We start from the raw sequence: 22,602 nt of genomic DNA on the forward strand, positions 1-22,602 counted from the left end.
CACAAATTCTTTGATAACCCTCCCTTCAAGAAGTGAAGCCTTATTCCCTTCCCTTCCAGTGTGAGCTAGACTTAGTGACTCAGTTCTAATGAGTAAAAGTGGTGGAATTGATAGTGTGACTTCCGAGACTAGGTCATAAGAGGCATTGGGCTTTCTCCTTGCTCTCCCTCTCGGATCACTTGCTCTGGGGGAAACCAGCAGCCATGTTGTGAGGACACCCAAGCAGCTCTATGGAGAGGCCCACATGGAGAGTAACCACGGTCGCCTGTCAATAGCCAGCAAGGAACAAACGCCTCCTACCAATAGTCATGTGTGAGCCATGTTGAGAGCAGATCTTTCAGTCCCAGTTAGACCTTCCAATAATTTGTAGCCCTAGCTGAGAATTTGACTGAAATATCCAGAACCACATCTACCTAGTTAAGCCACTCCCAAATTTATAACCCACAGAACAGAAACTACGTACAATAATACATAATTGTTTATTGTTTTAGGCTGTTATGTTTTGGGAATAATTTGTTATGCAGCGTTAGATAACACATATATTCCGTCACATAAAATTACACTTCCTCAGATCAGGATGGTTTGTTTGTGTTTGTGGTGGGTATTTATGTGTATTAGTAACCAGTGGAGGCCTGACAGTAATCACTAGGGGACCAATGGCTCAGGCAGGCAGAGTGTTCCCTTCCTCAGGGCCTGGCATTCTGATGCAGAAGGCCAGGTGTTGGTGTGGTGGCCATCTTGGGGCCTTCTGGTCCTGATTGGTTGGGTTACAGTGCCAGGATCCCTGTATTGAGGCCTCAGGTAGGTTAGCTTGGGGGAAGGCATATGACACACAGGCAGTTTTGGATTTAGGAGTTGGACCTGGGTTCCATGGAAATCAGGCATTGCAACATCTTCGTTAGCCTTGCCAGGAGATAGATTGGTGTGAAATAATTTATCCTGTTTCTCCTGGTCACGTGTCCCTATTATTCCATTGCAGTTCGTATATGTGAAGTTTTGGTGCTGGATTGAGAAGGGAAAGGATTTGGGAGGGAAGTTAGAAATTATTTTAATTATACAGCTTATGGAATTGCTGTAAAAATCTTCATCTCTCTACCAGGGCTTTCCCTGACTTTCTGGGTCTGGAGGATTCTCCTGAGAACCCCTGGGGACCTGGTTGGGTGGTGGCTGTAACAGCTAATGAGGTTAAGGTGGCAGACTCTCTTTAGAACACTCAGAGACATGGGTGAGAGGGTCCCTTGATCCTGAGGCCACACTGCTCACCTGGGTCTGGGAGCACAGAGTGGAGGAAAGGAAGGAGCTGTCCGCAAGATAGCTGGGCTGTTGCAGAGTCCTGGACTGCGACTCCCACCCTATCAAGGCTCTGCCCTTGCCATCAAGGCCTTAATGGTCTGGCCCCCGGCTTCTTCCCCCTAAGAAATATTCTGCATAGAACCATGATATGACACTAAGTGAACATAGAATCCCCAGAGACGATGCTCTGCATTGTACCTTTTGCAAAACTCTTCAAAGAAACCATCTTCGAGGTCCCTTGTACAATAATCAGGTTATCAAATTCCTTTTAGAATTTGGTGCATAAAAGAGATTTTTCTGCCCTGGGTAAGGCAGGTTTCCTTCCAAGATAAGAGGCACTGGGCAGCTCACTTGCTCCTGTGATTCACTGTTAGGAGGCTGCACTCCAGGTTTTGTGCTCCATGGTGTGAGCTTCGCTTGGGCTGGGTACTGGGGTATCACCAGTCTTCCCACCAATCCCACTCACCATGACTGGTCTTTGGTCCATTTACCTTTATTTTCATTCACTTTCATTTATTTATTTATTTGTAGAGACAAGGGTCTTGCTATGGTGCTCAGGCTCGTCTTAAACCCCTGGCCTCCCACTTCAGCCTCTTAAAGTGTTTGGATTACAGGTGTGAGCCACCACTCCTGGCCAGACTTGTTGTTGTTGTTGTTGTTAAGACAGGGTCTCACACTGTTGCTCAGACTGGAGTGTAGTGACATGATCTTAGCTAACTGCAACCTCTGCCTCCTGGGCTCAAGTGATCCTTCTGCCTCAGCTTCCTAAGTAACTGGGATGACAGGTGCGTACCACCATGCCTGGCTAATTTTTTTGTAGAGATGGGGTTTTGCCACGTTGCCCAGGCTGGTCTTGAACTCCTGGGCTCAAGCGATCCACCCACCTCGGCCTCTCAAAGTGCTGGGGCTACAGGTGTGAGCCACTGTGCCTGGCCTGGACCTTCCATTTAAACCAGCTCACTTCCTCTGGATTGAGAAATGTAGGCCCTTCCGCATCCCCCTCCCAGCTAGGGAAGCTGGCAGAAACCCGTGTCCTAAACTGTGTCCCATGGAAAAAGTCTACGAGGGTGGTCATGGCCCTTCCCCAACTCCCAAAATCTGGAGGCGATGTCAACTACTGCGAGTGTGGGGTTCAGAGCTGTCTGGACCAAGATATTGGTGAGGGCAGTTAGTGCAGAGATGCCTCCAGGTTCCCTAAAAGATAGGTGAAGCCACTGTCTTCCTCCTTTGGTAGCTGACAAGGGCCTGAAGGAATCAAAGTTCACACATTCCAAGAGAGGAAAGAGAGCATGTATCTGAGAGGAAAGAGGGGAGAGAACCTCAATTTGGTATATGTGAAACTGGGGAACTTGAGGATCAGCCCCAGGATGGAGGCTCCCTGGAGTCCCATCCATCAGTGCGGAGGTCTCTGAGCACTCTTCCCAGAGGCTGACCTCCACAGATGAGTCTGAGATGGGGCGTGGCCAGAATCTGGTTTGACTCCAGGGGGCTGAGATATAGGAAGGTGTCCAGAGGCAGGCAGCGCGGTCCAGCTGGCAGAATTGGAGGTTCCAGGACCCTGAGCCTTCTTGTCCATGGCCTGGCTTTGGCTGGCAGAGGGAGGCGTGGTCTCTGGAAAATGAACCAAGACAAGAAAGAGGAAGTGGGAGATTTTGTACAGGTTGAATTGGAGCTCTCTGGAGCCGCCCTCCGGGGTGTGTAGGTTTTAGTCCATTTGGTGATGTGAGAGCTGTCAGATTGTGCTCAGCTGTCTCGGGGTCACCTTGGCCTGGCTTTTGCATAAACACATCTGTTGGAGGAGTATGGTCTGCTGGCTAGAGAACTTGATTTTGAATCCCGGCCTTAGGCTAGACTCTCTGATCCCGGGTTTTCTAGAGTATAAAATTGAGACAAGAATAACAGCAGCTTTGCAGGGTGACTGCCAGGGTCAAATGTGATGATGGAAGGGAAGGGGCTGTGGGAATTGTTTGGAATCAAATCTACTTTCCAATCCTTCATTAACTTGTTTCCTTCCCCTCCTCTATCTCCAAGTTAGGGACAATGACTGCTCTCTACTAAACCCAGTCCCTTTTGTTCTGGGACACAGAAATGGGCTCTGGTTCCCTTGTGGATGAGTGTGGCCTATGCTGGAGTTCCAGGCTTTGATGGGACCACATCCAGGTGTGTCCCCTAAGCCCTTCCCCTTGCACTAGCTTGATGCAGGCAGAGCCACAAGATGGAAGGCGCCAGGGTCCCCATATCAGCACTTGTGGCTGTCAGGTGAAAACACCCAGTTTGAACTTTGTGTTGAGTGAGAAGTGAACTTTTATGGTGTCTGAGCCACTAGCCATTTTGGGTCTCTTTGTTGCAGCAGCTAGTATCATTTTATTATAGCTAATACTTAGTAATAATAAATAAATAAATAAAATGCCAGTTACTAAGAAATTGGAATGCTTGTATAAAAAAAAAGGTCAGGCCGGGTGCAGTGGCTCATGCCTGTAATCCCAGCACTTTGGGAGGCCATTTGAGGTGGATCACTTGAGGCTGATCATTTGAGGTCAGGAGTTTGAGATTAGCCTGGTCAACATGGTGAAATCCCATCTCTGCTAAAAATACAAAAATTAACCAGGCATGGTGGCAGGTGCCTGTAATCTCAACCACTCAGAAGGCTGAGCAGGAGAATCGCTTGAACCTGGGAGGCAGAGATTGCAGTGATCAGAGATTGCGCCACTGCACTCCAGCCTGGGCAACAGAGTGAGACTCTGTTTCAAAAAAATAAAGTTCAGATTCCTAAACTGTCAGTCATTCCTTATGCATCTCATTCACTTCTTACATCCAAGGCTAAAGTGTCTGCATGCAGATACTGTTTAATTTTAAAACAGAGATGATCTTTGGAAAATGGGATCACCTCAGAGATGGTCTGTTTCAACTTGAACTGTCCTCACTCCTAATTTGAGATGGTCTATGATCACTCCACTTTGAAGCCCCAGGATATTTTCACTTGACCTTAGCCAAAAGGCCGAGAAGCAATAGCCCCAAGATACTTTCTTGGGAACTTTTTATGTGGACTTTTCTCACTCTATTATTCTAGATATTCCAGTGCTTCTCTTTTCAGAGAATATAAACTATAGCACACATTGCTTAAAGATGCAGATACATTCTGAGAAATGCATCATTAGATGATTTTGTTGTGTGACCATCATAGAATGTACTTACCCAAACCTAGATGGCATAGCCTGTTATACACATAGGCTATATGGTTTAGCCTATTGCTCCTAGGCTGTAAACCTGCACAACACCTACTGTACCGAATACTTTAGGCAGTTGGAACATAATGGTAAATATATGTGTATGTAAACATAGAAAGGGTAGAGTATGTGAAATATGACAAATGGTAAACCTGTCTAGGGCACTGACCATGAATGGAGCTTGCAGGACTGGAAGTTGCTCCAGGTGAGTCAGTGAGTGAGTGATGAGTGAATGTGAAAGCTTAGGACACCACTGTCACTGCTGCAGACTTTATAAACACTGTACACTTAGATTACACTCAATTTACAAACATTTTTTCTAGACCAGGCACAGTGGCTCAGGCGTGTAATCCCAGCACTTTGGGAGGCCTGAGGCGGGTGGATCATGAGGTCAGAAGTTCAAGACCAGCCTGGCTGACATGGTGAAACCCTGTCTCTACTAAAAATACAAAATATTAGCCAGGCATGGTGGTGGGCACCTGTAATCCCAGCTACTCAGGAGGCTGAGGCAGGAGAATCACTTGAGCCCTGGAGGTGGAGGCGGCGGTGAGCCGAGATCACACCACTGTATTCCAGCCTGGGTGACAGAGCGAGACTCCATCTCAAAATAAAAAAAAGTTTTCTTTCTTCAATAATAAACCTTAGCTTATTGTAACTTTTCTATTTTATAACTTTTAAATTTTAAAAAACATTTTGTCTCTTTTATAATAACAGTTGGCTTAAAACACAAATACAGTGACCACCTGTACAAAAATATTTTTCTTTATATCCTTATTTGATAAGTTTTTCTGTTTTTAAACTAAGAATTTTTTTTCTTTTTATGTTTTAAATTTTTCTTGTTAAAAACTGATATACAACACACACATTAGCCTAGGTCTACAAAGGGTTGGGATCATCAATATCACTGTCTTCCACCTCCATATCTTGTCCCACTGGAAGGTCTTCAAGGGCAATAACACACATGGAGCTGTCATCTCCTGTGATAACAATGCCTTCTTCTGGAATGCCTCCTGAAGGACCTGCATGAGGCTGTTTTATAGTTAACTATTTTTTATATAAGTAGAAGGAATCTACTCTAAAGTATAGTATAGTAAACACATAAGCCAGTAACACAATTATCATTATCAAGTATTCTGTACTGTATATAATTGTATGTGCTAGACTTTTTTTTTTTTTTTTGAGACGCAGTCTTGCTCTGTCGCCCAGGCTGGAGTGCAGTGGCGCAATCTTAGCTCACTGCAAGCTCTGCCTCCCGGGTTCACGCCATTCTCCTGCCTCAGCCTCCCGAGCAGCTGGGACTATAGGCGCCCGCCACCACGCCCGGCTAATTTTTTGTATTTTTAGTAGAGACGGGGTTTCACTGTGTCAGCCAGGGTGGTCTTGATCTCCTGACCTCGTAATCCGCCCACCTCAGCCTCCCAAAGTGCTGGAATTACAGGCTTGAGCCACCAGGCCTGGCCTAGACTTTTATGTAACTGGCAGTTCAGTAGGCTTGTTTACATCAGCTCACAACAAAGACATGAGGCCGGGCGCGGTGGCTCAAGCCTGTAATCCCAGCACTTTGGGAGGCCGAGACAGGCGGATCACGAGGTCAGGAGATCGAGACCATCCTGGCTAACCCGGTGAAACCCTGTCTATACTAAAAAATACAAAAAACTAGCCGGGCGAGGTGGCGGGTGCCTGTAGTCCCAGCTACTCGGGAGGCTGAGGTAGGAGAATGGGGTAAATCCGGGAGGCGGAGCTTGCAGTGAGCTGAGATCCGGCCACTGCACTCCAGCCTGGGCCACAGAGCGAGACTCTGCCTCAAAAAAAAAAAAAAAAAACCAAAGACATGAGTAATGTGTTTTGCTACAATGTTGACAGTTACGTCACTTGGCAATAGGAATTTTTCAGCTCCATTATAATCTTATGGGGCCGCTGTATATGTGTTCCATGGTTGATCCAAATGTTATTAAGGGGTGTATGACGGCACTACTGCCAGCTGGTATTCACTGGCTCATTCTCTGTGCCAAGAATTCTGGTAGGCACTTTACATGCATGATTTCATCTCATCTTCACCATCCCATGAGGCAGGTGCTATGATTGACCCCTATATTCACCTGCCCAACTTCATCAGCTAATAATTGTTAGGATTCTGATTTCAATCCCAGAACAGTCTGATTTCACACTGTTTCATAGGCTCTTTACACCTTTCCATGTGGCCTTGTAAAACATAATCATCATGACAAAGAGCTTACCTTCCTTGGTGAGTTGGAGCTGGGTGGCATTTTTGGAGCTGCTTTTAGGTGTGTCCCCTGAATCTCTGGCTGTGGCTTTGCCTTTCACAGATTTGTGGCTCTTCTCAACTTCACGGAGCTGCACAAAATAATGAACTGTTGGTCCTGGCCCAGGAAATGGGTATTTGAGGCTCAGAGGTGCTGAGAGTGATTTTTTTTTTTTTTTTGAGACAGAGTCTCACTCTGTTGCCCAGGCTGGAGTGCAGCGGCATGAACTTGGGTCACTGCAACCTTTGCCTTCTGGGTTCAAGCAATTCTCCGGCCCTCAGCCTCTCAAGTAACTGGGATTACAGGTGTGTGCCACCATACCTGGCTAATTTTTGCATTTTTAGTAGAAACAGGTTCACCATGTTGGCCCGGCTGGTCTTCAACTCCTGACTTCAGGTGATCCACCGGCCTCGGCCTCACAAAGTGCTGGGATTACAGGTGTGAGCCACCATGCCTGGCCTGTTTTCAGTTCTTGGTAACTACCTTAAACTGCCTGTTACTGGTCCTCACAACTGATTGGAGAGGGCAGCCTGAGGCTCTCAGATTCGCACAGCTATTGAAGGAACATGTGGCCTGAGGACAGCAACCCTTCCAATCCTCTATTTCAGTGGTTTTCTGTACCTGGGCAGGAGCCCAGCGAGATTAACAGAAGAAGGGGCTTGGCACGGTGGCTTATGCCTGTAATCCCAGCACTTTGGGAGGCTGAGGCGGGTGGATCACGAGGTCAAGATATGGAGACCATCCTGGCCGACATGTTGAAACCCCATCTCTACTAAAAATACAAAAATTAGCTGGGTGTGGTGGTACGTGCCTGTAGTCCCAGCTATTTGGGAGGCCAAGGCAGGAGAATCACTTGAACCTGGGAGGTGGAGGTTGCAGTGAGCTGAGATCGTGCCACTGCACTCCAGCCTGGTGACAGAGCGAGACTCCATCTAAAAAACAAAAACAAACAAACAAAAAACCAGAAGAAGGTGTGGATGGGGGACCAGTAGCAAGACAGATGAGATTCATTCCGGAAGAGGGACAGAGAAAGCAAGGACAGGGCTTAGGGAGGGTTAGGGTCTGAATTTTAGGGAGTGTGTGTGTATGTCAGGAGAGAGCAGTCAGAAGTAGGGTATCGGCTGGGATGTTGAGAGAGGCTTCCCACGTGTGAAGGAGACTCAGGAGATCTTTTAGGCTAAAGGGCACAAGAAATACGTCATTTTGACAACATTTCTTTTAGTATTTAAATATTCACTTGAATCTGTAGGAATTACTGTGGGTACTGGGTTTTTCTGTATGGGCGTTGGTTGAACTCACTGAATTTCTCCTGTTCTTTAGCAGCCCGTCGACATTTAAGTCATTATTGTCACAAATCACCAAATAGCCTCAATAATATAAATGCATGCTGTTGAATCTCACAAGGCTACTTGCTATGATACAGATATTTTGGTATTTGGTTTAGAAGAAAGCCATCTAGATAACACAGCTGGGCTCACAAAGCAAATTAGCAAAAACCAAAAACGTGATTTCTTTTTACCCTCCAGGAGGAAACTTCCAACAGACTCACCGCTTGGATTTTCTTCCTCAGCTGGGCATTAGCTCGGGAAAGGCTTTTGGAAACTGAGTTCAGGTAGTAAATGGCCAAGCTGCAAGAGAAAAGCATGCCTCCTGTGGTCCTGTGATCTTGGCAGATGACAGGAGCTGGGCACCTTTCTTGGAGAATCAAGGCAGGATTCCTGGAATAGTTACTGAGGCTTTAGGTAGAGGGTGGGTGTCCTACCATCTTCTTTTCTCAGTGTGGAGAAGGTCCTGGATGCCCCCGCATCCTCTCTATTTCATTACGCATGGGCATGACTATATAGCTCTAGCTCTGAGAGTGCTCAGTAAAGGTTGGCTGGAGGAATCATCCCTCTTCTGGGAAATCTGAGGTGGTCAGAGGGTGGCAGGGTTTACTGACTGCAAAAGAAGCTGGTCACATTTCCTGTGCACCTGCCTTGTGCCAAGCTCTGTGCCATGTGCATAGTCCACCCCCACCCCACCCCATCTCATTGACTTTGATAAAAATACCATGAAGCAGAGAGTAGACTTCTATGTTTAAAGACCTGGGTCCTGGGACTCAGTGAGGTTAAATAATTTGCCAAGGTCATCCCACCCATTAGTACTCTGCAGCCCACATTGGAAACCAGTACTTTTTCTACAATTTTCAAGTCCTGAGAGGGGAGAGGTGGAGGTGTTAAGAGACCTCTTCTAAGTTTGCCTAAGAAGCACAATTGCAGACGCTCTGAAGGCCTCCTGCTCAAAGTGCCCTAGCATGTTTGGCCCTGACCTTATGGGTTTTAGAGTCCAGCCCCCATAGGCTCACTGGATGTCTGGGTGTCCTTTGAGGCTGCAGCCCAGGCTTTCTTTTCACAGGACCTAAGATCTGGGGTTATGACTACACAGGACACACAAAAGCCAGGGTGCCACCTGGAGTGGATGCTTTGCCAGCCTATTATCTGCTAGCTTTTATCGTCCATCCTTATTAGTAGCTTTTCTCCATGACTTTCAAGCCTCAGCTGCTCCAGCTTTGGTCTCCAGAACCTTCCCTCTCAGGGCTAGGCCATCCATAGCTGCCTCAGTAGAGCCTGTGAGCCCTCTCCAGCCAGAGAAGAGGAGTCCCATGGTCCTTGGGGCAGGGTGTAGGTCAGAGGCTGTCAAGTGAGCCTTCTGAAGCAAGGATTCAGAGAACTGTGGGCGAGGGGAGGAAAGAATAAAGGACAGGTGAAGAGACCAATTTCTGTTATGTAAGGCTGTTACTCTGGGCCAGGCCTTGCCATTCACCTAATTAGCCCATTTTTTTAAGGGAGGAATCAGAGGTCAGAGAGGTGACTTGTCTGGCTCAAGATCACATGCCCAGCAAATGGTAGATAAAATGCTCATGGGTGGCTATGTACCTCCCAAGGTTGTTTACAAGTTTAGCATTTCTCTTTGGTGCCTTCGGGGTCAGGTTTGGTGTCTGGGTTTCAGAATTTCTCCAGGAGGGCACAGGGCAATCCAAGTGGTCACTATCATGTCATCCCTGTCATGCCAGCAGCAGAGGAAATTGGAAATCAAGGATATAAAACAACATGCAAGGGTTTGCTGTTGGCAATGACAGTATTCAGGGCACAGAGCAGACCTTCAAGAATGGGTGTTACATGAATAGATGAACAAATGAAAGGATTCTACATTCACTCCGGCCCCCTTAGGGCCCTGGAATCTCTGTGAGTCCATGTTCATTTCCAGTAAGCTACCAGAGAGGGTGCTGAAGGAGAGGCGCCATTGCAGAGTGTGGAGCTCCAGTTCCCCTCCAGGCTGGCAGCCCTTGAGCAGCAGCCAGGAAACTGACCACAGGGTTGGGGGATTCTGGTTTCATCAGACTATCCTGGAGCTGAAGAGAGCCCTGATGGGGAGCAGCCATTTCTTGAAATACTTTTTGGGAATTTCAAACCATAAACAGACAGAGACAAAGAGATATTTCTAAGGAACAACAAAGATGATAGTCAAAGAGGGAAGGTTTTAACAAAGTCTTTAAGCCCACCCAAGGCTAAACTAAAGTTCAATTGGATGTCAGCAAAATTGGCAAAGATCTCTGAAAATCCTCTCTTCCTTAAAAGCAGTGAGAATGCCAGCAAAAATAGTCAGAATCAATTTTTTTTCAGAACTCAAAATTAACCAAACGTTTGCAGCAAATCTAGGGAGTGTCTTTTCTTTTCTTTTCTTTTTTTTTTTAGAGTCTCACACTGTCGCCCAGGCTGGAGTACAGTGGCGCAATCTTGACTCACTGCAACCTTTGCCTCCTGGGTTCAAGCAATTCTCCTGCCTCAGCCTCCCAAGTAGCTGGGATTACAGGCGCCCAATACCACACACAGCTAATTTTTTGTGTTTTTAGTAGGGACGGGGTTTCATCATGTTGGCCAGGCTGGTCTCAAACTCCTGACCTTGTGATTTGCCTGCCTTGGCCTTGCAAAGTGCTGGGATTATAGGTGTGAGCTACTGCGCCCGACCTGGAAGTGCCTTTTCAAGGAAAACAGCTAAATCTGAGAACAGTGAGTTTTGCAGCATCTAAGTTGCCTTGTATCCCCTGTCCTACCCAGTTCTGTAGTAGGTTTGAAAACCAACAGCCCAAAATTTTGGTGAAAATCAGTAGCCTGGCAGTCACTGGAGGAGGTAGAATGGATTTGGAGCACCTTAAAATTCTCATACCCAGAGAATTGTCATTATTTGATTTATCCAGTGGTTGATACTACTCACAGGGCTATCTTTATTTAACCTGGCTCAGAGCCCAATCAGTGTGAACAACCTTTTCTCTGAGATTGGCAAAAGCAATCAGAGGCAATTGTTGAACATCATGGCTGTGCGAAGTGTTGCATGACAGCTGGGGCAAACAATAGGCTAACCAAAAAGCTTAAAAGGAGAACTGGGGAATGAGATGTCCAATGGGGGCTTTAAAACACTTTGAAATGTTCCTGGGAATCTAGAGAACTGTGTGCATGATGTGTAAGGCTCTGTGCCTGTCCAGGGCTGTTTGTATGTCCAGGAAAGACTTGAGAAGGCCCTAAGCTCTCACCTCTGGTAACCTTGAGTCTCTGAACAAGCAGTCAGTGAGAGCTAAGGTAGCGTTGTAAACTGCCTGGTTGAATGTCGAAGGCATACCCCAGTACATACACAGAGCCTCTTGGGAAATACTGGGAGTCTTACTGGTTCCAGACATGTAAGAAAATGTCTGTCCAGTCAGTAGGTGACTACTAAGCTAACAGAGCACAGACTTTAGTGGCCACACACAACAAAGAAAACAGACTTTACATAATTAGTTCAGAAAAGCTACTAAACAAGAATAACAGCAACAATTGTAACAACAAACAGCAACAACAACAAACGCATGGAAGGGAGAACCTGATTTCCATGGCTGCCATATATTATTTAAGATACCCAGTTTTCAACAAAAACTAGTAAGACATGGCTGGGTGCAGTGGCTTACGCCTGTAATCCCAGAACTTTGGGAGGCTGAGGTGGGCGAATCATGAAGTCAGGAGTTCAAGACCAACCTGGCCAACATGGTGAAACCCCGTCTCTACTAAAAATACAAAAAATTAGCTTGACATAGTGGCAGGTGCCTGTAATCCCAGCTACTCGGGAGGCTGGGGCAGGAGAATCACTTGAGCCCAGGAGGTGGAGGTTGCAGTGAGCCAAGATCTTGCCACTGCACTCCAGCCTGGGCAACAGAGCGAGACCCTGTCTCAAAAAACAAACAAACAAACAAAAAACACTAGTAAGACATACAAAGAAAAAAGAAAGTCTGGCCCATACACAGGGGGAAAAGTAGTCAATAGAAACCATTCCTGAGGAAACCTCAATGCTGCATTTAAGAGACAAAGACTTTAAATCAGTTATGTTAAATACAATCAAAGAATATGATCAAAGAATTATAGAAAACCATTTCTAAAGAACTGAAAGTATCAAAATGGTGTCTCACCAAATAAATAATTTTAGCAAAAAGAAATAAATAAAAGAACCAAATAGAAATTCTAGAGTTGAAATCTACAATAACTGAAATAATAAATTTCCTGGAGGTTCCCAACATATCTGAGTTGACAGAAGAAAGAACCAGCCTGGCCAACATAGTGAAACCCATCTCTACCAAAAATACAAAAATTAGCCAAGTGTGGTGGTGCACGCGTGTAATCCCAGCTACTCGAGAGGGTGAGGCAGGAGAATTGCTGGAGCCTGGGAGGTGGAGGCTGCAGTGAGCCGAGATTGCACCACTGCACTCTAGCCTGGGTGACAGAGTGAGATACTGTCTTGGAAAAAAAAAAAATCAACGAACTTCAAAATAGATCGATTGAGATTATCCAGTCTGAGGAACAGAAAGAAAAAAGAATGAGGTAAAATAACAGTGCCTATGTGACACTTTGAAATGTTCTTGGGACAACATCAAATGTATCAACACATGCCTAATGGGAATCTGAGGAGGAGAGGAAAGACAGAAAGGGTCAGAAAGAATATTTGAGTAAATAATGACTATTTTTAATCAGATTTCATCCCCAAATATGATGAAAAAAATATTAATTTACACAGGAAACTCAACAAATTCCATTCAGGATAAACTCAAAGAGATCTATTCCTAGACATATCATAGCAAATTGAAAAAAAAAAAAGCCATAGTCAAAGAGAGAATCCTGAAAGAGAGAAACAAATAATCATATACAAGAAAGCCTCAGAAAGATTAACAGTCCGTTGTTTTTCCATATAAACCTTGGAGGCCAAATGGCAGTGGGATGACATATTTGAAAGATTGAAGGAGAAAGACTATAAACCAAAAATTCTAAATCCAGCAAAACTGTTCTTCAAGAATGAAGGAGAAATTAAGTCATTCCCAGATAAAAACTAAGAGAAGTAATCACTAGTGGACCTACTCTGTAAGAAATGCTAGAGGGAGCTCTTTAGGTTAAAACGAAAAGACACTAGACAGTAACTTGAATCTACATGAAGAAATAAGAGCACTCGTAAAGGTAACTACATGGGTTAATATAAAAGCTAATATCAATATAGTCTTTGTAACTCTTTTTTCTCCTGTCTTATTTAGTTGGCATAAAATGTATAAAGATGTAATTTGTATGGCAGAAACAACCTGAAGGAGAGAGGAGGAAATGAAGTTGTATAGGAACAAAGTTTTTGTATACTATTATAATTAAGTTGGTATTAATCCAAAGTAGTTTGTTATATTAATTGCAATCTCCAGGGCAATCACTAAGAAAATAACTAAAACAAAATATAGTAAAAGAAATGACAAGGGAACTAAAATTATATACTAAAATCTTTAACCCAAAAGAAGGCAGTAATGGAGGAATAAAATAACAAAAATACATAAGACATACAGAAAACAGCAGACATAAATGCCAACTTATTGGTAATTAAATGTAAATGAATCAAACACTCCATATAAAAAGCACAGAGTGACAGAATGGATAAACACTATGCTTCAGCTATATGCTGTTCCAAAGAAGCAGACTATATTTTATTTTATTTATTTAGCGAGAAGGTCTCACTGTCACCCAGGCTGGAATGCAGTGGCACAAACATGGTTCACTGCAGCCTCAACCTTTTCGGTTCAAGCAATCCTCCACCTTGGTCACCTCCCAAGTAGCTGGAGCTACAGGCACGTGCCACCACACTCAGTTAATTTTTAAAGTTTTTGTAGAGATGGGTCTTGCCATGTTGCCCAGCCTGGTATCAAACTCCTGGGCTCAAGCAATCTTCCTGCCTCCCAAAGTGCTGGTATTACAGGCATGAGCCACCACACCCAGCCTAAAAAGGCACACTTCAGATTTTTAAGGTATAAATAGATTGAAAGTAAAAGGTTGGGAAACATATTAAGGCAAAAATAGAGACAAATGGGATTGTTTTTTAATTGTGAAAGGGTCATTTCATCAAAAAAATGTAACAAGTAAAAACATATATGCACCTAACAACACAGCCTTAAAACATATGAAGGAAAAACAAAATTTAAGGGAGAGATAATGGACAATCCAATAATAATAGTTGGAAATTCAATGCTTTACCTTCGGTAATAGAAACAATTAGAAGGTCAACCAGAAAATAGTTGACTTGAACAACTCTAAAAGTTCTATCCAGTGCCATCAACTCCTTTTCCTGAGCCTTGAATTTATCAAGGCTCAAGTTCAATATTTATTGTCTTCTACAATCCTAATCCCTTCTTCGTCTAAATATTTTTTGGACTTATTATTTGTCATAGTTTTTAAGTCTTACTGATTAGATGTTTTAAATTCAGTCTCAAAGCATATTTGAAAGTGGTACCTTATTGTCTGCATTAGGGGTCAGCAAACTTTTTCTGCAGAGGGCCAGGCAATAAATATTTTAGTCTTTCTAGACAATACATTCTTTATCACAACAAGTAAATTTTGTCTTTTTTTGTGAAAAACAGTCATAGATAATAAATAAATGAATGAGCATGAATGTGTTCCAATAAAACTTTACTTAACAAAATCAAATGTGGTCTGGATTTAGCTTGTGGACTATGATGACCCCTGGTCTACACCAAAGGAAAAAGATTCTGGCATAGATAGCCATTATACAGGCTGTTTACTGCATAAAAGGCACCTGACTAAGGGGGTGACGGTTGGCTGAAATCTATCCATATTCTGTTTGTCAAATGTGCCCCTTGGCATGGGCCTACCTCTGTCTGAAGGAGTGGGCACCTTTAAAAAATTTGCACAAGGTACTATATGGGCTAGTGGTGGCCCTAAATTCACCACCGCCTTTTGAGGTCACTTTTTTTTTTTTTTTAACTTCTGTAAGAAACCAATAATCAGGAAAGTTACTCCACTTTCCTAATTTCCTGATTTCTTATACCTATGTTACAATGACTTACATTCCCTGGTTGTTTTCTTCCTTATTTCATGAATACACTTATCTCAGCCCTCCAAAAAACCAGCACTGTGCTTAACTGAAAACATTAAAAGCACTCCCCACCCTGTAAATGCAGGAAAAATACAAAAATATATTTTATCACCAAATATGAATTAACTTGTTTTTCCCATGGAAGCTACTAACTAATCCTACAGAGAAAAAAAGATCTAAGAATTAAATAAAATATAACATTTTCATTGTTTACAAATGAGAAAATGACCTGGAAGATTCAAGAACTTTGGTTGAGTAAATATTATAAACAATACACTCGTGGGGTGACTGTATTAGCCTGTTTTCATACTGCTTTAAAGAACTACCCAAGACTGGGTAATTTATAAAGGAGAGAGATTTAATTGACTCACAGTTCAGCATCGCTGGGGAGGCCTCAGGAAATTTACAGGTGGAAGGTGAAGGGGAAGCAAGGCACCTTCTTCACAAAGTGGTGTGAAGGAGAAGTGCCGAGCAAAGTGGAAGAGCCCCTTATAAAACCATTAGATCTTGTGAGAACTCACTATCACAAGAACAGCATGGGGAAAACTGCCTCCATGAACCAATTACCTCCACCTGGTCCCTCCCTTTAAATGTGGGGACTGTGGTGATTACAATTCAAGATGAAATGTGGATGGGGACACAAAGTCTAGGTATATCAGTGACTGAATACAAAATTTATATATAGAAAATAAATAACATTTACATAGAAAAACCAAAAACTAGTGAGAAAGTGTGATGAAAGCACTATCCTAATTTAGTATAAAACAAAAAGATGAAATGCAGAGGAATATATTTAATAAGCAATGTACATGAAATTTATGAAGAAAACTTAAAAATATTATTGAGGGACATAAATGAACAAATGATAAGGAATATGGTATTCTTGGATTGGAAAACTTAACAACATAGGCATGCCAATTCTTTCTGACTTTTTTTTTTTTTTTTTTTTTTTGAGACAAGAGTCTTGCTCTCTTGCCCAGGCTGGAGTGCAGTGGCGTGGTCTTGGCTCACTGCAACCTCTGCCTCCTGAGTTCAAGTGATTCTCCTGCCTCAGCCTCTCAAGTAGCTGGGATTACAGGCACACACCACCACAGCTGGCTGATTTTTGTAGTTTTAGTAGAGACGGGATTTCACCATGCTGGCCAGGCTTGTCTCGAACTCCTGACCTCAGGTGATCTGCCTGCCTTGGCCTCCCAAAGTGCTGGGATTACAGGTGTGAGCCACCATGCCCGGTCTTCTTTCTAACAAACATGATCACAGATTATTTTTGTTGTTGTTCTGGTGCTAGGCAACCTGACTGTGGAAAATCAAATAAACAAAGAGAGCAAAGACTTCTTTTTCTGGTCTTCACTGAAGGACTTGTATTGGTCCAGCTTTGCAGAGAAAAACAACTGTAAATGCTGAGCAAAATTTACAAAACTGTAGTTTAAGACATGGGAGAGTGACAAAACAGGCAGACTAAAGGGGCTGGAAGCTTGAGAGAAGGGAAGCATGTGAGGTGAGCTCTACATTCCTCCAGGGTTTCTCCCTGAGAGTATTTTCCAATTTGTGACCTAGAAGCAGAGTCCAAGCAGAAAGTGGAAATCCTACAATGTGGAGAAGATGCAGGTCAGAGTTAATTACTGCCAGAGTCTTTGGGACTTGAGGGACAGAATCCCAGAGAAGAACAAATTGCTGATAAATAAGCCAAACTCTGCGTACATATTGCCCTCAAATGATTGACCAATTCTTCAATTGCTTCAGGAAGTCCAGAAGAAAATGACACCAGGGAGGCTGAAGAGCAGAGCAGAGATTTCACAGTGGCTGTAGCAGTACTATTGGAGAAAGAGTATAAGCAAAGACTGCAGAATTGGGAAAAGAGAGAATGGGTTTCAAGCCCTGCCAAGGTGGAGGGTGTTGGAGGCTGAAAGAATGAAGGTTGTGATCAACTCAGTATACCACTGGAGGCTATATGAGTAAACAGCAAACTGTTCTCATGAATGCAGGATGTTGGCAAGCTGACCACTATGTCGGCGCCCAGAAGGAATGCTGAGGGCAGTCACACCCCAGGCGCAGTGTTACTTGTGATTAGGCACATCTGAGGCCTGTTAGCAATGATGTGAACCTGTGATCAATCAAACAGCTGACCAATCATTACCTCCTTCTCCCTGCTCTTTCTACCCAATAAATATGAAGGGCTGTAGAAGCTCAGGGCTGCCTTTGCTCACTAGAAGCAAGGAGTTCCCTGACCCCTTCTTTAAAACAAATCCTTTTTTCTTTGTCTTCATTTCTGTGTTTGTCCTCCTTCGTTCAGTCCTGTAGTAACTGTCACAAGAGGGAATTGGTAAACACTGTAGGTTTTCAGTTGAGACCCCTAAAAGACTGCTCAACAGTAAGGATCACGTTGTATGCGTAAGGTTAATGTCTTGGAAATAGGGTGAAACTGAAATAAATCAGCCCTGAGAAAGCCCAAAGCTAGCAATGGCAAACTATTTTCCAAAGATGGCCACAATACTATGACTCCCATCTTACATGTGCTTCTAGAATCTTGCCATTGCATCAAGAGATGAGTCTATATTTCTTTCTCTTGAACCTGGGTATCCCTTTGTGATTGCTCCAATAGAGTATGGCAGGAGTAAGTAAAGATACCACGTATATCCACTGCATTCTCTTGGGATGCTTGCTCTTGAAACTCAGCCACCATGCTATGAGGAAGCCCAAGCAGCTTGTGGGAAGGAAGTGAGGCCTCTAGTCCATAGCCCTTGTTGAGTTTCCAGGGGATGGCTGGTGCCAGCTGGCCAGTCATGTGAGTGACCATCTTGAAAGTGGACCCTCCAGCCTCCAGCTGAGCTGACCCAGATGATGTTGAGTAGAGAGGAAAAGAATGATTCCTGCTGAATCCTACCCAAATTGCAGATTCATTAATAAAATATTATTTTTCAATTTTGGGGGTTGTTTCTTATGTAATAATAGATAGCTAAAACATCAAGCCTTGACAGGATTAAGTGATCTCCTAGTATTTCATTTGCCTTTCTGGAAAGAAACCCATCCCTTTGGGGAAAGATAACATTATTCATAGCCTCTATAATTTTTCATCCACATGTCTGAAATCTGGTAATTACATGCCATGCTAAAAGTAGAGCTGATGATAAACAAGAGGAAAACAAATGACAACAAAAATACACCCAGGTGGTTCAGATATTGGAATATCAGACTGGGATTTTAAAAATAATTGTAATCACTATGTTCAAGAAAATTAGAAAGTTGGAGAATTTCACCAGAGAGTTGGAATTTATAAATAACAGTCAAAAGGAAATACAACCACTTTGGAGAGCAATTCTGTAAGATCTAAAAAGATTAAAGAAACATCTGATGACCCAAAATTCTGCTTCTAGATGTCCACCTTAGAGAAACTCTCAGAATCATGCAAGGAGATATATACAAAATGCTGGCTGCAGTGCAGTTTGCAATAGCTGAAAACTGGAAACAGCCTAACTATCTCTAAGCAGAGGAATGAATGAACTGTGGCTTATTCATGCAATGGAACATAGAAGAGCCTTCAAATGTGTGCTCATGTATCCACATGGATAAATCCCCCAACATAATGTTGATTGAGGAAAAGCATGTAATGTGAGTCATTCATGAAAAGGTTTAAAACTCTGGAAACAGTAGTATACACACATATGATTAAAAAGTACAAAATATGCAGGGAAACAATTAAATATACTCTGAATAATAGTTACCTTTGGGGAGGGAAGAAGAAAGAAGGATTGGGTGGGGCTTGAAGTGCATCCGTAATGTTTTATTTCTATTAAGAAGAAAGATAAACCTGAAGTAAATATTGCAAAATATTCACATCTGTTGAATCTTGTGATAGTGTACATGGTTGTCTGTACTCATTTGTATGCTGGGAATATTTCATAATTTTTTAAAAAGCATGCCAAAATATGTTTTTTTAAATAAAGAAAAATGCTAACATTTTTACTAGCACGTTTTTTGATGGCAGCAATTCCAATCCAAGACTCTGGCTTCCTGCTTTTCTTCCCTAGTTCCTTCCTTGAGCATTTACTGTTTGTGTACTATGCTCTAGGCATTAGGCTGGCGCTGGGGATACAGAGATTTTCAAACTTGTTCTCTAACAGTTGTTGAGGGGGACAGTGATGAAGGAGCCAGCTTGTTCCAGTGCATAAGCTGCTCAATCAAGTAGTGCTGTGGGCCCAGCCAGGATCAGGCCGAATCACCGTCCAGCTTCCTGAGAGGCTCAGAGCCCACAGGTCTTTGATATTTCTAGTGAGCATTTTAGTGGGAGTTGTTGCAGATAATGTCAGGGCTCACCCAAATTTTCAGTATGCTCCGAAAGACTTGCACTTGCTGGTGCTCTCATCTCTGTTACCAGAAGCTTCCCTTCCATCTTGGGCCCCTCACTCACACCCCTTGAAGCCATTTTACCCATGAATGACGCTGGGAGCTGGTCTACAAATGCCCCGGATCCTTTGCCCTTAGCAGGGGATAAGTCTGAGGCACACTGCCTCCCAGAATCCTCACAGTGATATCCATGCACTTTCCTTTCCCTTCCTTGTCTCAAGTCCTCACCCCCTCCCCAATAAAATACTTGCACTTGAATCTTCATCATGGAGTCTGCTCCTGGGGAGTGCAGACTAAGAAGGCAAGATGAAAAGGACCTGCCAAGGAAGTCTCAAATTCAAGGAGAGGTTTTCATGGGGTGGAGCCATGGGTCCTGGCTAACTTACAACATCAGCAGGATGGCTGGGATGATCAGGCCTGGATTGGCGAGGAAAGCAAAGATCTTGCCCAGGAAGGTTGGGAAATCATTTTCAATGGTCTCTTGGAGGACGTCATACATTCTGTTTTTCCCACTGGAAAAAGGAGAGGACACATGATAACATGCTGCCAAGTGCCTGTGGCATTCACAACTGTATCCATGCCCCCTCAACCAGGTCCAGGACTGCTGCTTGCCACTGCTTTCCTGGAAGAACCAGAGCTCTGCTCCAAATGAACTGCAAGTAAAAAATTCCCCTTGAGGGGCTGCCATTCTGGCTAGGGTGACAGCTGGGTCGGCACATGGGTCACCAGCTTTCTATCCTAAGTAACTTACAACCTCTCAGTCTTCACTGGTCTTTTGTGTCTGACACCTTCCTCAGCCAGAAAAAAATGGTTTTTTTCTCATATACTCTAACTGGAGAAATTGCCTGTGTTTTAGCTACCAGACCAACATGGAGCTTCCTTTGGGCCTGGAAACAGTTCTGCAGAAGCTGATGTGCTGGATAACCTGAGTGTCTCTCAGAAATACCTAGAATTAACCTACAGATTTTAAGTCTAGGAGATATTGGATCACCTAGGACAGGCTCCTGGACAGTTCGCAACTATAATTTTTATTTTCTTCAAATACTTAAGAACCATTATGCAGATTTACTTCTACGAATGCTGGCCGAGAGCCTCCTGGATGCTACTGGCTCTTGGTTGGTAATTTTGGTGCCAAGAGGTGGAATATGGAGTTTGAAATTCCTGGTTTAAATCCTTGCTCCCCCATTTATCACTTGTGAGACACGTGGACAATTACTCTCTCTCTCTCTGTTGTTTTTTTTGAGATGGAGTCTTACTCCGTCACCCAGGCTGGAGTGCAGTGGTGCAATTTCAGCTCACTGCAACCTCCACCTGCGGGTTCAAGCAATTCTCCTGCCTCAGCCTCTCGAGTAACTGGGATTACAGGTGAGCGCCACCACGTCCGCCTAGTTTTTTGAATTTTTAGTAGAGATGGTGTTTCACCATGTTGGCCAGGCTGATCTCAAACTTCTGACCTCAAATGATCCGCCCTCCTCGGCCTCCCAAAATGCTGGGATTACAGACCGTGCCCGGCCTGACAATTATTCTCTTTTTGCTTCGTATCCTGCCCTGGTTCTTCCCACGAAAGCTGTGCTGTCTGATGTGGCTATTAAAAATAAAAATTAAGATGAAGTAAAATTTAAAATTCAGTTTCTTAGTTACACATTTCAAGTGCTCAGTAGTCATATGATTAGTAGCTGCTCTGTTAGAAATGCAGATATGTAATGTTTTCATCATTATAGTATGTTCTGTTGGATGTCCAATATCTACAGAAGTTCAATACCTTTGGGCAAGGTATTGAAAACTTCTCTGCCCCAGTTTCCTCATCTGTATAATGTAATATAATAATACTATAGTATAATATGGTATTTTAAGTATAATAATTGTATTTATCTCAGAAGATTGTTTAGAGGATATAGATGAGAATTGATACAAAACATTGAGTATGGTGCTGTTAAGTTATAAGTGCCCTTTGACATTTTGCAGCTAAACATTTTCTGTGTAAAGTATAGATGAGGGTTGATCAACAATGGCTCCTGGACAAATTCAGCTTGTTACCTGTTTTCTTTTCTTTTCTTTTCTTTTCTTTCTTCTCTTCTCTTCTCTTCTTTTCCTTTCTTTCTTTCTCTTTCTTTCTTTCTTTCTTTCTTTCTTTCTTTCTTTCTTTCTTTCTTTCTTTCTTTCTTTCTTTCTTTCTTTCTTTCCCTCCCTCCCTCCCTCCTCCCTCCTTTCTTTCTTTCTTTCTTTCTTTCTTTCTTTCTTTCTTTCCTTTCTTTCCTTTCTTTCCTTTCTTTCCTTTCCTTTCTCTCCCTCTCTCTCTTTCTCTTTCTCTCTGTTCTCTCTGTTCTCTCTTTCTCTCTTTCTTTCTTACAGAGTCTCTCTCTGTTGCCCAGGCTGGAGTGCAGTGGTGCAATCTCGGCTCACTGCAACCTCTGCCTCTGGGTTTCAAGCAATTCTGCTGTCTCAGCCACGGGAGTTTACACACAATGCCTGATGGATTACAGGCAGGCACCACTACACCTGGCTAATTTTTGTATTTTTAGTAGAGATGGGGTTTCGCCATGTTGGCCAGGCTGGTCTCAAACTCTTGACCTCAGGTGATCCACCTGCTTCGGCCTCTCAAAATGCTGGGATTACAGGTATGAGTCACTGCACCTGATCTGTCACCTGTTTTCATATAGTCTGTGAGCTAAGAATCATTTTTACATTTTTAAGTAGTTGAAAACAAATCAAAATAGGAATACTATTTTGTGACATGTAAAAATGGATGTATAAAATTAAAATTTTAGTGTCTGTAAATAAAGTTTTATTGGAACACAGCTATACTCATTCATTTTTTGTGCTATAATGACAGGGAAGAGCAGTTGTCAGAGACCATTTATGGCCATCTCATTGCTTACAACAGTTGCCCACCACACCACAAATTGCAATGAGGCAGTTATAGCATGATGGCATTTCAAGTGCCAGGCACATGACTGTATCACAATGTTTAATTTATTATTATTTTTATTTCCAGTGCATACCCACCATGTAAAAATGAGAAAAGTTAAGTTTACATGTTAGACTTTTATGTG

At 43.2% G+C, this 22,602-nt stretch overlaps 1 protein-coding gene across 1 annotated transcript in view; it reads right to left on the bottom strand.

Annotated features, from left to right (window-relative positions):
• Positions 1–2,674: 2,674 nt before the first annotated feature.
• TMC2 (transmembrane channel like 2) overlaps positions 2,675–22,602 on the bottom strand; it is a 102,152-nt gene continuing 82,224 nt past the window's right edge. Inside the window, exons 16-19 of the mRNA XM_021921184.2 lie at positions 19,936–20,061; positions 8,334–8,412; positions 6,758–6,875; positions 2,675–2,904 (exon numbers count right to left, since the gene is read on the bottom strand). Of these exons, the coding sequence (XP_021776876.2) occupies positions 2,687–2,904; positions 6,758–6,875; positions 8,334–8,412; positions 19,936–20,061 (541 nt within the window). The 3' untranslated portion in view covers positions 2,675–2,686. The remainder of the gene's footprint in view (positions 2,905–6,757; positions 6,876–8,333; positions 8,413–19,935; positions 20,062–22,602) is intronic.

Source organism: Papio anubis, chromosome 16 (genome assembly GCF_008728515.1).
Source record: "Papio anubis isolate 15944 chromosome 16, Panubis1.0, whole genome shotgun sequence".
Taxonomy (NCBI): Eukaryota; Metazoa; Chordata; class Mammalia; order Primates; family Cercopithecidae; genus Papio; species Papio anubis.